Genomic DNA, 12,419 nt, shown 5'->3' with positions numbered 1-12,419 from the left:
TCTTAATTGGGGACATGCTAGTTAAAACCGTGGTAGGAGACCATTGTAGACTCACTTGATACACAAAAATTTTAACTCAGGCAGTCCCACTCCTGCATGGGTAAAGGAAGTGGAGCCCTGAGGGAGCTCCACCCCTGCCTTCAGGGGTGTGAACTGGTACAACCACTTTGGAGAATAATGCAAGATATTTAGAGAGTTGAAGATGCAAGTATTCCTGACCCTACAGTTCCACTTTTACATGTAACCTAACAGTTCTTCCAGTTGGGGTTTGTATATACACAAATATGCTTTAGTTCTCAGCATAAAATAAAATTCAAAACCACATGAACAATATTTAGGGAGATAAGCATATATAATAAACAAATGTGTTTACAAAAAGCAAACAAGGGTCTCCCTGGTGGTGCAAGGGTTAAAAGTCTCAGTACTATCAAGGTATCACCAGCCACTGTGGCATCAGTTTGACCCCCGGCCAGGGAGCTGACCCACATGGCACAGCAGACTCTCCTGTCTTACTCACTGGTGGTCTCAGCAGTGTATTTCAGTGGATATACCTGTTCTGCTCCCCACTCTGTCTCTGGTGAATCCTCTCATCACCCGCTCCCCTCCCATACACACACAAACACACCCCTCTGGCCGATACCCCAGTTTTTGTATGCATAAGTAAATAAAATAAATCTTAAAAAAATAAAAATGAAACAAGGGAAAAGTAAAAAAAAATCATGATAATAGAACTAGGGAGGAATTGAGAGGGGAGTCAGAATAACAATAATGTTCCTTTTCTTCAGCCAGGTGGTGTGTGACATAGGTGTACATTGTGGGGAGTGGGGGGGGGGTGCAGTGGGGAGAGAGCCCAACATTGAGGAGAAGTCTGGACCTCTGAAGTTTACATGGATTTGTTAGTTTTCCCATACAGCTCGTGTTGAATGCTAGTAATGCTGACCTGGAATTTCTAGAAAAGGTTAACTTCACAGAAAAAGAAGAAAGGGAAATCTTAGAAATATCTCCAACAAAAGTGATTAAAATGAAAAATCTTCTACTTCAGAAAGGTGAACGTGGCTTACCTGGACCACAATTTTGCTACCTTCAGAGCTGCAACCTAAGCCAGGGGACTCCATCACTGAGTGGTCCTCTCTTCTCTCTTTCAGACCCTGCCCATACTAAAAGATGAATCACAAGCCCAAGGAGGAAGAACCTGTTCACTGCTCCTGCCACTCCTGGGCGTGTGACTGAGGGGAAGCACCCACCAGCGCTGCAGGGGTCCAGAGTATTTTTGGCTGCCTCAGTCCCCAATGCCTTCAAGCAGAAGTGGCAGCAGATCGTTGCCCATCAGCCAGTCCACAGGAAACACATCAGCTGGGTTTTGGTGGAACTTGGATGGCAGCGGGGACATTTACCAGATGCATTATATACCCTGTCAGACGCATGTGTATCTTTTACCTGTTACCCGCCCCAACCCGCTTAGGTCCTCTGTCCCTCTCCTGCTACCACACAGAGATGATATAAAAGAGGCTCTTTGGCTATTTGCATCTGCTTCCTCTTCTTTTCCAGGATTGAGCTTTATTTTCTACAAGCCTAAAATCCCAACCATATTATCTACCAACGCTGTTCTTTTTCAGAGGTCTGGGGGAAGAGGCTCACGGGGCTCACAGGTTTCCCAGAGAGTGGAGGAAAGTCGTGTGCCATTGCCCACATGAGCCATGGTAAAGACACCCTTTGGAATTACTGATTTCTAAAATTAATAAATCATTGTATTTTTCTTTTCTTTTTTTTCCCCCATTTACTAATTTCCCAACAATCAGTATTCACAAACAAGAAATGGGAGCAACTCCTCGTTTTATTTCATTGCTGGGCAATTTTTTAACCTTCATTTTAGAAATGTGAGCTCTAAAGAGATGTTTGCTTCTTACATTTTGTTTCAGCAGATGGTAGGTTCAGGCTGTTCCCAAGACTTGCTCCCACACCAGGGAAGCTGGTAGGTGCAGTGTCTTGCTGTCAGACCACAGGGCACGGGAATCCTCATCTAGCTGCAGTGGTTATGTGAACAGCCCCTAGCTTTCTCCTTGACCCTTCGCTCTCTCACTCCCTCATTTTTCCGAGGTCCTCTCTCTGGCTTCTGCTGGAGAAAAGGTTGCAAGGGGCCGCAGAGCACACTCAAGTATTGCCCTAGCTGTCCTGGGGAGTTGTTGGGTAAGAATCCAGAAGCTAGGATTTCTACAAGGTTCTGCAGACTCAGCATTAAAATCTCAAAAGAAAGATGACACCCAAAAAGGTAGGGAGGAAAGGGACTTTATTCTCCCTGGTAGTGGCTGAAAACAAAGGTTGGAGCCATTGAAGGAATGTGTTTGCTCATGAAGGACAAAGTATATTGGATGAAGGAGAGAAGACAGAATGTATCCCAGATGTTCCTGGAACTTCTGGCTAGTAGTTTGCTAACTTGGTTGTGAATTGGTTAGGAGACAAATTAGAATTCCTTCATAGTCCCCTGTTGATATACTGAATTGAGAAATAAAGCGTTGGGGAGAATCACTATACGGATCTTGTGAAAAAGGGGGAGAAGGTATGAGCCCAGCAAAAGTATTTTGGCCATCTAGAATGCTTGGAATAGCCTGTGGTAACTAGTCAAAATTGATCCCGCAAGCCAATTTCTTATTTTGTTTATCATGTGCTACCCAGGTAGAAGACCAGACTGGAACTCTCCCCTGCCTTTCCCCAAGTCCTCTCAAGTCCTTTTACTACTACCAGCTTCTCTTATTATAAACATCATATAGCCCCTCCAACAGCAGTGCCCCCCAAAGCAAGAGTGTAATTTTGAAGATGGACAGACAGTGGTTGAGGTTTCTGTAGTGCCAGCCGGTGGCACAGTAACTGGAAGGAGAAGGCCGGACCTGCCGCCTGCCCGTATTTGTATCTGCTGGTAAGATTAGAACGCGGACATAAAACAAACAGTTGGAATCACAGTGTGTTCTGTTTTCTTTGGGATACTTTAGGAGACATGTCTCATGGCTCATTAGGCTGAATCACAGGCCAATATTTTAATGATGTCCTATGAGGTTGCACAAAAAGTTTTTTTTTTTTAGCACGAGAATGATTATGTCCTCCTTTAAGCCTCCAGAAGGACCACTAATGTGAGCTATAATGCACTGCTTCGCAGAGTATACCTTTTATACAACCAGTCCCTACCCCAGTGCTGAAAACAGCTAGCGCTTTGGCCTGGATTATACATTTTTTATAAACATTTTGGTGCCACAAGTGTGTACTGTGAAACTGGATAGCAGTGGCCCATAGGTTAAGCTCTGGGCACACACACACCCATCCCTAGACCCACTGTTTCCCTTGGGTGAGATGGAATGCCACCCCACCAGCTAGGATCTGGGCTAGGGATGTGCTCCCCCCACCCCGCAGAAAGTATGGTGGAGGCGAATGGATGTCACATGGCTCGGAAAAGTCTGAATTGATTGAGTATGGACAGAGCAGGAAAAGTTCTTGGTGACCAAACTCAGAGGCTCAATTTGGGAAACTCCAGAAGGAAGAAGACACATACATACCTACACACACACACCTGCAACTTTAACTTCAGGTCAGCTTCTTTTACCTTTACTAATAAAGGGATTTCAATAAAGGAACAAGTTCAGTGTCAGGTTCAGTGCTGGACAGTTCCCAGCACTGCAGGTGGATGTTTCAGGGGTCGCAGGATTTCTGTGGCTCTGGGGTCTATGACCTGAGAGTCACAGGACTGTGTTCTTTCACTCTCCCATCCTCAAGCATAGACATCAGCTCATTGCCTTAAAGGGACTCTTGATGAGCTCTTTTAGGTTTATCCTGATGAGAGACTTAGCCTCATTTTCTTAGGCCATTTGCCACAGAAATTCTTTCTAATTCTTAACTTATTGGGGGTAAGATGAGACCTTCAAAAATGATGATGTTGGTGATAGGCAGAGAAGGTACAAATCACCTTCCACATGCAAAGGGCCACACCAAGTTCATAAACTTTCTGCAAATAAGAGCTACTGCCTGTATGTCTAAGAATAAAACACTCTGCAAGAAGGAAGGGAACAGGGCTGTGATTTTCTCAGGTGGCAGAAAACATGCCCCTGCCCAGGACATTCACACTGAGCGATCAGAGGTCTGCGATTCTCTGCTGGGACCCCAGCTTCCTGGAGTAGTCCATGTGGGCATGAAGTTAAGAAAAGGGTAACTACATTTACCAAGTCAAGTTGACACCTGAAATTAAGACTTTTACTGTTTTAGAAACAATCTTCCAGAAGATGAAATGATCCGAGAGTCCCCAAAAATATTTATTTATACAAAGATTTTGAGAGTAATATTTGTACGTCTTTCTACCTCAGTCTGTGCGTCTAGGGCCACGTCATCGTGTGCACATAGCGGCCTCACACGTTGTAGCACCTGCTTCCAGGAACACCAGATGAACACAGGGTCTTGGGGCGGGGGACCCCTTAATACCCCAAGGCAGCACAGACCTCAGATGCAGATATGTGCACCCTGACCTGGAAGGTGTCTAGCCAAATGTCCAAGGGGAAATGCTATTGAGGAAGGAGGCAAGAGGGAGCCAGAGGGCAGGCGGGAAAGGGTTAATTCTCACGCCCTGCTGGGAGTTCAGCACATCCTTAGGGCCCAATAAACTTGATGGCTGGGAATTACATACCTAGATTCTCCCTCCCCGCCCCCCCCACCCAGCCCCTCCCCCCCCCCATGATCCTTGATGCTGACTGATGTTGAGAGGACAATTTGCAAAAATAATAGATTTGTCCTTAATCCCCAGTAGGATGAGATGCAATCCCAGGCCTTTTTCGTAGCAATCTGTCAAAGGAAAATGCTGGTCTCGTCGACTATAATCCAGACTCCCTAGAGCAGATGTGGAGCAGCGATGAGCGAACCTGACCTCAGATCAGAAGCGTCGTCCAGTCTGGCCCGTGCCGGCCACTCTGCCCTTCCTGCTCCCCGGGGTATGCCTGTCCCTCTGCCACGCGATGTGTCCACTTGCAGTCCCTCTTCCTCTGTCCCCACCGCCTCTTGTCTACATCACAGAAAGTCTGTGTGTTCTGAAGAATTCGGCCTTCCTCCAACCAAACCCACTTTCTTTACCACAGTGATTTCTCAGAGCCAGCAAAGAGAGAAGTGTTCCGAAAGGGAACCTCCATCTCAGCCATTTGCCTGGAGCTGAAAGTTGCGGGCTCCTGGCCTCGAGGCGAAGTCTGTTGGTTTTTGTGTTTCCCCGAGGACAGGCAGGCAGGCGTGGCACTTCTCTCTCCTCTGTCCGGCTGGGCTCAGCTACACTTACAGGACTTCACCACCATGTTCGAGAGCTGTTCCACCTTGGGGGTCCTCCCAACATAGTACAGAATGGTCAGAGGCTCCAAGTCCTGGGGCACACAGCATGGCGAGGCAGACGCTTCTGGGTTCAGGGTGTTGTACAGCCCCAGCACCTGCGGGGGAGAGCACACCATGCAGAGGCCGCAAGCCCAGCTGCAGGCCCCGCGCCCTGAGAACCTACTTCTAGGAGCTCCCAGGGGTAGATGGGCCTCGGATGCTAGCTGGGAAGAATTACCAGGAAGTAGTTTGGGGGAGTGCCTACATGCTGTTCAGCCACAGAGAAGAGTGCAGAGCACCCACACCTGTCTTGAGGTGTCATGCGTAAGACAGTGGGGAACTGCATTGAGAATGAAATTCCCTGAACCCCCCTGAACTGGTTATCTTGACTAGCACCGATTGCTTTAGTGAGCATTGCCGAACCACTGAGCAAGTGTCAGTGAGGGGTCCCCAATAGGAGGTAGCAAGCATGAGCTGCAAGAAAACTGTCCCACTTTTTATTCCCTTTGAGGAAAAGACAAGATGGTGTCTGCAGCAGGAACTTCCCCTCTCCATATTAGTTTCCCCTCTCCATAGTTTCCACCAGTGAGCTTCACACTTTCTTCCAACACTTCCTACACTCCTGAGGCTGGAATTGTGACACTTCTTTACTGAGGATAGAAGCCTGCCCGCCCGCCCACCTTGTCAGCTGCAGGGTGGGGTAGCTGGTCCCCAAAAACAGCAAGGACAGAACGTGACCGAGTGGAGTTGGCAGAGACCCAGGGTGGCGCGGAACCTCCCCCACAGGCTCTTCCTCAGCCCAGGTGGCTCACTCACTCAACAGGCAGCCCCGGCACACTCTGTGACAAGCAGCCTGGTCAGCCCAGCCCCCAGGCCCCGTAGGAGACAGCCCAGCTCCATACCGTGCTGTGGGTCGTGTCTGCGCTGCGAAGGTATGGGCAAGGGCCCGAACAGAAGTTGGCATAGTAGCCCTTGGGCTCATGGACCCACTTCCAGCCCAGGTCCTGGCGGAAGTCGATGTACAGAGGGCGCACACAGCAGTTCTCCTCCAGGTTGCTACAACGAAAAGCCACAGAGAAAATAAGCCTCACATAAATCACAACTGGCCCTCACATGGGCACAGGAGCCCTTCCTGGTCATCAACAAAGGTGACTCTAGCCAAGGGGATTCAAGGGTCAAGTGCGCTGAGGTGGATAAACCATGCAGGTGTTTTCCTGCACTGAAGACCGTGAGCCCAGAGACCTACCAGACAGATATAGAGGATGTATGAAGAGAAAACAAGAACTGGCTCTGCCCCATTTTACATCAAGAACTAAACAGTTAAAGTGCTGCGCAAACCAAGTTCTGAGGGGTTTGGGCTGGCTCGGCTTGGTTAAGCTGTTTTATCGTCACCTCCCCAACACGCACCCAAGTAGGAATGAGCTCTAAGCTCCCACAGCTTGTGAGCTCTATAGTAGATGGCTGCTAGAGGCCACCCAGCCAAAACAGCCTTCCACAAGGCCTGTGATTCCTAGATCACCCAAAATGTAATAGTTAGGGGGAACGGATGTCCTAAAGGAACTCTGCGGAGTTTTGTGGACTCCACCCCCTACTCCAGTAAACTACAACTCCCAGCAGTACCAGGGAGAGAACTGCAAGGACCCAAGGGCGGAGCTAAGCAGGCATTCTGGGACTTTGGGGGAGATAAAAGGGAGCCAAGTGAGAAGCTCTGTCTCTCTGGACAGCGTGGTTCTCTCTAGGCCCCATGGCTCTCTGGACTGCGGGGCTGGTAGCTGGTCGCTTGGCTCTTGATGAGCTTTCAGTGTGTTATCGGAGTTCCAAGTCAGCAGAGCTGGTAGGATGTTCTAGTTAACTGGCATCTCTCTCTCTCTTTCTCTCTCTTTCCCTGGGTTGTACCTTTTCCATCCCCCTTTGTAAATAAACCCATTGTTGACCTTTTTGTGTGTGTCTACAGTACAATTGAATTTTAGGCGTGTGGGTGAAGACCCACAGACAGGCACCCAGTTCACATTGGGTTGCCCTGTAACATAATTGCCAGGCCATTTCTGCTGCCTGCAGAAGTCCAGTGGAAGAGTTTCTTTGCAGTTCATGCTTGCTGCCTCCTATTCCCTTTGTCAACTAGGCATCTCCCTTGTTCTTCAGTATGGGTTGAAACCTAGAATTTGCCACTTCCAAAAGTAGTTGTTTAAAATCTGGCTTCTTGGAGTTTCCCAAGGTAAAACAGAGCAAGCACTCTTGGCCATCTATCTATTCAATAGCCATTCCTATTCCCCCTTCTCCCTTCCACCTCCTACACACATTCTAGAACCCCAGACACTTGTTTCCCTGGCCTCCCTTGCAAATAGGGTTAGTCATGGCCTCCAGAATTCAGGGAGTGAGGGAGAACTGGTAAAAGTGTCCGAGCACTAATGAGCAGTCACAAAGGGAATAGGGAAGCACTGGTTTCTTCTGCAGACACAGACGTGGACAGGAGGATGGAAAGCCAGCATGGCATGCATGACAGACTGGAGGAGCAGAGAAGGCCCGTGTCCTCGATGGCATCGTTAAGCAGTCGCACCCCCGCCCCACAGTCCTCTGCGGCTTAAGCCCCTGCCGCTTGCAGCCAAGAACTTCGTTCTGCACTGATGAAGAGCCACACAGACATCCACGTGGCAGCCTGCAGACAGCTGCCTTGCCTTCAAGTTTGGTTTCCCAAGCTCACTATCCCTCTTCATTCAGAAATTCCTCAAGACAGGTGGCATCTAGGTCCAAAGAGTTCCCAGTTCACTCTCCCCAGCTCCGTTCAGGCCTCCCACTCCACAGCCAGCCTGACCCATTCATGCTCACCACAAGCTTCCCTCGCCCACATCCCTACCACACCATACTCCTCCTCCAAGACTTCACGCAAATTCAACACCCTTTGGATGCTTTCCTTGTGTCCATAGCTGATGTCCTCCCTCCACATACTCAAAGCTGTTCTGCCTTCACATTTACACATGAAGGGGTCATTGTTTGTCTTTCAGTTACAGCTCTGCAGGCCTTATCATTTCCCTTCCTTGAACACGAGAAGCTAACCTGCTCCTAAATAAAGGAAGAGGGAAGAGGGTCTATCTCGTTACCATGGCCAGCCAACTTCTGAATTAGTTAATTAATTTCTCCTTCTTCCCCTGCAAATGGAGATTTTACCTTGTTTGTTAGCATTCTTGCACACTTCATCAGAACGGAGTGCTTCCTTATTGGCGATTCCTGTGTCTATCCCTCCCTGACCCCTGCCTCCACCTCCGCAACCCGACACAAGCACACCTGAAAAGTACTTTAACCCATGAGAACTATGAAGAGATCAAGCCAAGACTCTTGATTCAAAATATTTTAAAAGGCATTTACTCAATCCATTCCTGCACATAGCTAGGCAGCAGAAAAGCAGCAGAGCTCTGAGAAAAACAGAGATTTGCAAGAGGCTCTAAATCTTTTTTCCTGGAGGGGTTCGTGGATAGCACCAGAGGCCTCCACCAAAGTTATTTCCAGGGTTCGTGGACCCCGACTGGGCCCAGACTCACCGGAAGCAATAATTGGTGTCCAGAGCCCTCTTCTTCCTCTGCCCACCCTGGCCCGGGTTGTCCAGCCGGTGTGGGGGGATCATCATGAGGATCAGATGGGGATTGTGGTGGTCCTTCTGCTTCTTAAGTCGCCCCAGATCTCCACGTCCATGGTCATCCTCACTGTCCACACCTGTGGAAGGAAAGGAAGACAGGACTAAGGCTGCTTTCCCATCCCATCCCATCACGTGGGGGAGACTCAGCTTCACGCGAACATCCCACAGCAGCAAGGGGAAGTCTGGGTAGAAGAACCAGCATCCGAAGAACCCATGAGAAGCCCCAGTGAGGTCCCTCCTGTGGGTACGTGGATCAAAGGACAGAGGCCCCTCCTGAGATGTTTCCCAGGGACCTTCCCAGATCCAGGAAGCAGCCTCGTCCCTAGGCAGCCACACACCTTTGGGCTGTCAGTGGATTGTGAGACTGAGAATCTAAGACTTTGAACCCGAGGCCTTTAATTGACTATGGCAGGAGGCACTTGCACTGCAGAAGAGGGTCTAGGACTGAGAGAAATGGGAGACTGGATCTCAAATCTCCTTTCCTGAAAATCTTCAGGAAGATTTACTGAAATGAGGCTTCATCCTAACGTGGCCTGTAGGTATGTACTCTGAAAGTCTTCCGAGCCCTGGGTTTCTGTGATTCAGGTTTGGTGGGTTTGGGTTTTGTTTTTTAGGAGGAGTAGGCTACACAGCAGTGCCCACAAGAGGCAAGTGGGTTGCCAGGGCCCTGCAGGCCCCTTCCCAGACAAGCCTCTAGCCTGAGGCCCTGGCGCGGTTAATTTGATCTTGTCAAACCATCTGACCTCAGGTGTGTCTTAATTACCCAAAATAGGGCAATGAAAGGAAAAGAGAAAGCCCTAGAAATCCACAGTAAGTCCAGGCTAAGTGCTTTAGAGACGTTAGAAAACCTGAACTGCCTCTCAACACTCTTTCACCGTTTGAACACACACACACACACACACACACACACACACACACACACAGAGCCCAGGGGCAATCGCTGAGACCAAATGACTCTTGGCTGAGGATCTGGTAGGCTTGACAAGGTCTGGAAAGCTCTGTTTCTTATTTGTTGCATCCAAAGTTCATTTCTTTTCTTTCTTTCTTTCTTTCTTTCTTTCTTTTTTTTAAGATCTATTTTTATTTACTTAGGCATGCAAGAACTGGGGTACAGGCCAGAGGTGCAGAGGGTGAGAGGATTCACCAGAGACCGAGTGGGGCACAGAACAGACGGATCTATTGAAATACACTGCTGAGGGAAGCAGTGGGTGTGACAGGAGAGGTCTGCTGTGCTACGTGAGTCACCTCCCTGGCTGGACATTGAATTTGTGCCAGAGTAGCTGGTGATAACTTGAGAGTGCTGAGATTTTAACCATTGGTTCACCAGGGAGTTCATTTTTTCAGGGAAGGGGAAAACAGTTATTTGCTGAGCATCCTGGCAGGTTTTTACATTTATCACATTGAAGTTGGCAAAGAACCCTGTGAAAAGGCCTCCTACAAAGTACATGCCACTGCAGTGAAGGAGCTCAAGTGGCTGAATCTGCCTGGGTGATGTCCCTGCTCTGAGCTGCTTGCCACAGTCTTCCAGAGCTAATGTGTTCTCTGTATCTATAAACTAAGCCACAACTATTGCTTCGGTAGCAAAGCAAAATGACTCTAATACAAAATGATTGTCATCTCTGTGACAGAGCGTGGGTCCTGGTCCAAGGTGTAACAGGGGTTTCTGCTCCATCTCCTTATGAGCTCCTCCCACCCACCCTCCCCCACACATCCACTTTGTTACCTTTGAATTTGATTTCCATCACCTCGTGAATGTTCTCCAGGATATCTCCATTGGGCTGAAAAGTGTGGCATGGACAGTGAATGCTGATTTCCAGGCCTAGGTTGGACTCTGCAAAATGAGACACAGAGTAGTTGAGAAAAGCACTCCATGTGATTTGGGAATGTGCCCTCCCCCCAGCCAGCACTCAGAGACTGTTATCAGGTGTCGCAGGAGACAGGAAGTGCCACGCAAGCCAGAGCGGGCCTACTGCTCTGGTTCCCTCCTTCCTGGGATTTCTGTTACGTCACAAACAACCAAATGGACACACAACTAGTAGCTATCATGAATCAGAATTCTAACACTGATCTACCTTCAAAGAATGGTACCATGCCACCTGCCCATGTGTGGCAGAAGAACCAGGATACAAGGGGGAAAGCTGACCCCACCTAGGGGTGGTTGGGAGAGGAGCTAGGAAGGAAGGACCAAAGGAAGAGACAGCAGACCTGGGGGAGATAGGGAAAACCTAAGACCTTTAGCGCAAAAGCAGTCACTCATAAGGCCAGATTGAAGAAGGGAGGGACATGCACCGTCGGAAACTTGGGATTAAAAGACCAGAGCTCGGTCATCGGTAGACGAGCAGGTGCAAGACGCCACCATGTCTATCAGGGGTATTTCTGCAGGTGTCAAGAGAGGGGTGGACTTGAGGGGAGACAGGATGAAAATCACAGAGCCACTGGGCCATAGTTTCCTTGAGGGACAAGGACATATAATGAGGTAAAGGTTACTTGCAGGTTTCTTGTTTCACCTTAATGAGGAAGCTGGAAATGTGAATAGCTCATGAGGATAAATGAGCACCCGGGCGGAGATGGCAAAGAGCCACAATGTTCAGATGACATTAACTCAGGAAAAGCACCCAGAAGGAAGCCTGGCAGTGCCAAGTTGCAGCTAATATTCTGGCACCCTTTCTCCCACTCATTGTGAGATTGTGTTTTAGTAACTGAAACTGGGGGAGCAAGAAAACTACTCAAAAGAAATCATGGGAAGTCAATTTTTAAAGGAAGATTAAGAACTAAGTGAGAAATTCAAATGTAGTCCAGTAGTTCAAGTGGGGAGACCAGGAATGTCTACTGGCATGTCAATTCCGGTAGGAAAGACTCAGCTAGGGAGCCCTATTGATCCTGGGACGGGCATAGGAGAGAGAGCAGAGATGGACGCCTCTCTCAGTTCAAGTCAGCATCTCAGAGAACTGATTGATTTACTGCTCCCTGCTCCTTCTTTTAAAAATTGACTTTCCCTGACACCATAGTTGTATGTGAGCACCCAGGCTTGCGAGCCACCTACGGTCTGTCTTCCTGAAATCTGATGTCATCATGGAAAACCCAGAGTCCATGCTGGCTTGGCATCCTGCTCACTGACAAATAGGCCAAGCCAGAGATTCTAGTTACCATTAGACAGACCAGGATGTCCCAGTGCTACTGATTAAAAAGCAGGCCCTGACCCTCCCTGGTGACACAGTGGGTAAAGCACAGCACTAAGAAGCTAGAGACACTTCAGCATGAGTTCAAGCCCCACACGCCCCGTAGGTGATCTACATGGCGTGGCAGACCTCTCCTGACCCTCCCCCTTCTCCCCTCAGCAGTGTACTTGTCAATCTGCCTGTTCTGCTCCCCGCTCTATCTCTGGTGAATCCTCTCACCACTCTTGCACCTCTGGCCTATATGCCTGTTCTGTAGGCATAAATAAATAACTCTTTTTAAA

General features: G+C 48.8%; 2 protein-coding genes across 6 annotated transcripts in view; one reads left to right on the top strand and one right to left on the bottom strand.

Moving 5' to 3' along the window:
• The window catches only part of TTLL5 (tubulin tyrosine ligase-like family member 5), a 248,736-nt gene extending 245,788 nt beyond the window's left edge, over window positions 1–2,948 (top strand). For 3 of the 4 annotated variants that reach the window (XM_012724493.1, XM_012724492.1, XM_012724491.1), the window contains one exon: window positions 1,146–2,948. In XM_012724493.1, the coding sequence (XP_012579947.1) occupies window positions 1,146–1,168 (23 nt within the window). In that variant the 3' untranslated portion in view covers window positions 1,169–2,948. The remainder of the gene's footprint in view (window positions 1–1,145) is intronic. The other variant, XM_004681676.1, reaches the window with a different exon arrangement.
• Window positions 2,949–4,725: 1,777 nt separating this feature from the next.
• TGFB3 (transforming growth factor, beta 3) overlaps window positions 4,726–12,419 on the bottom strand; it is a 20,926-nt gene continuing 13,232 nt past the window's right edge. For both annotated transcript variants that reach the window (XM_004681675.2, XM_012724328.1), the window contains 4 exons: window positions 10,683–10,790; window positions 8,865–9,036; window positions 6,231–6,384; window positions 4,726–5,444 (listed from right to left, as the gene is read on the bottom strand). In XM_004681675.2, coding sequence (XP_004681732.1) covers window positions 5,286–5,444; window positions 6,231–6,384; window positions 8,865–9,036; window positions 10,683–10,790 — 593 coding nt within the window. In that variant the 3' untranslated portion in view covers window positions 4,726–5,285. The remainder of the gene's footprint in view (window positions 5,445–6,230; window positions 6,385–8,864; window positions 9,037–10,682; window positions 10,791–12,419) is intronic.

The sequence above is a fragment of the Condylura cristata genome, unplaced genomic scaffold (assembly GCF_000260355.1).
Source record: "Condylura cristata isolate star-nosed mole 26May11 unplaced genomic scaffold, ConCri1.0 scaffold00013, whole genome shotgun sequence".
In the NCBI taxonomy this organism is placed as follows: Eukaryota; Metazoa; Chordata; class Mammalia; order Eulipotyphla; family Talpidae; genus Condylura; species Condylura cristata.
Note: the sequence above shows the minus strand (reverse complement) of the source record. Positions and strands in the feature narration are given on the sequence as shown.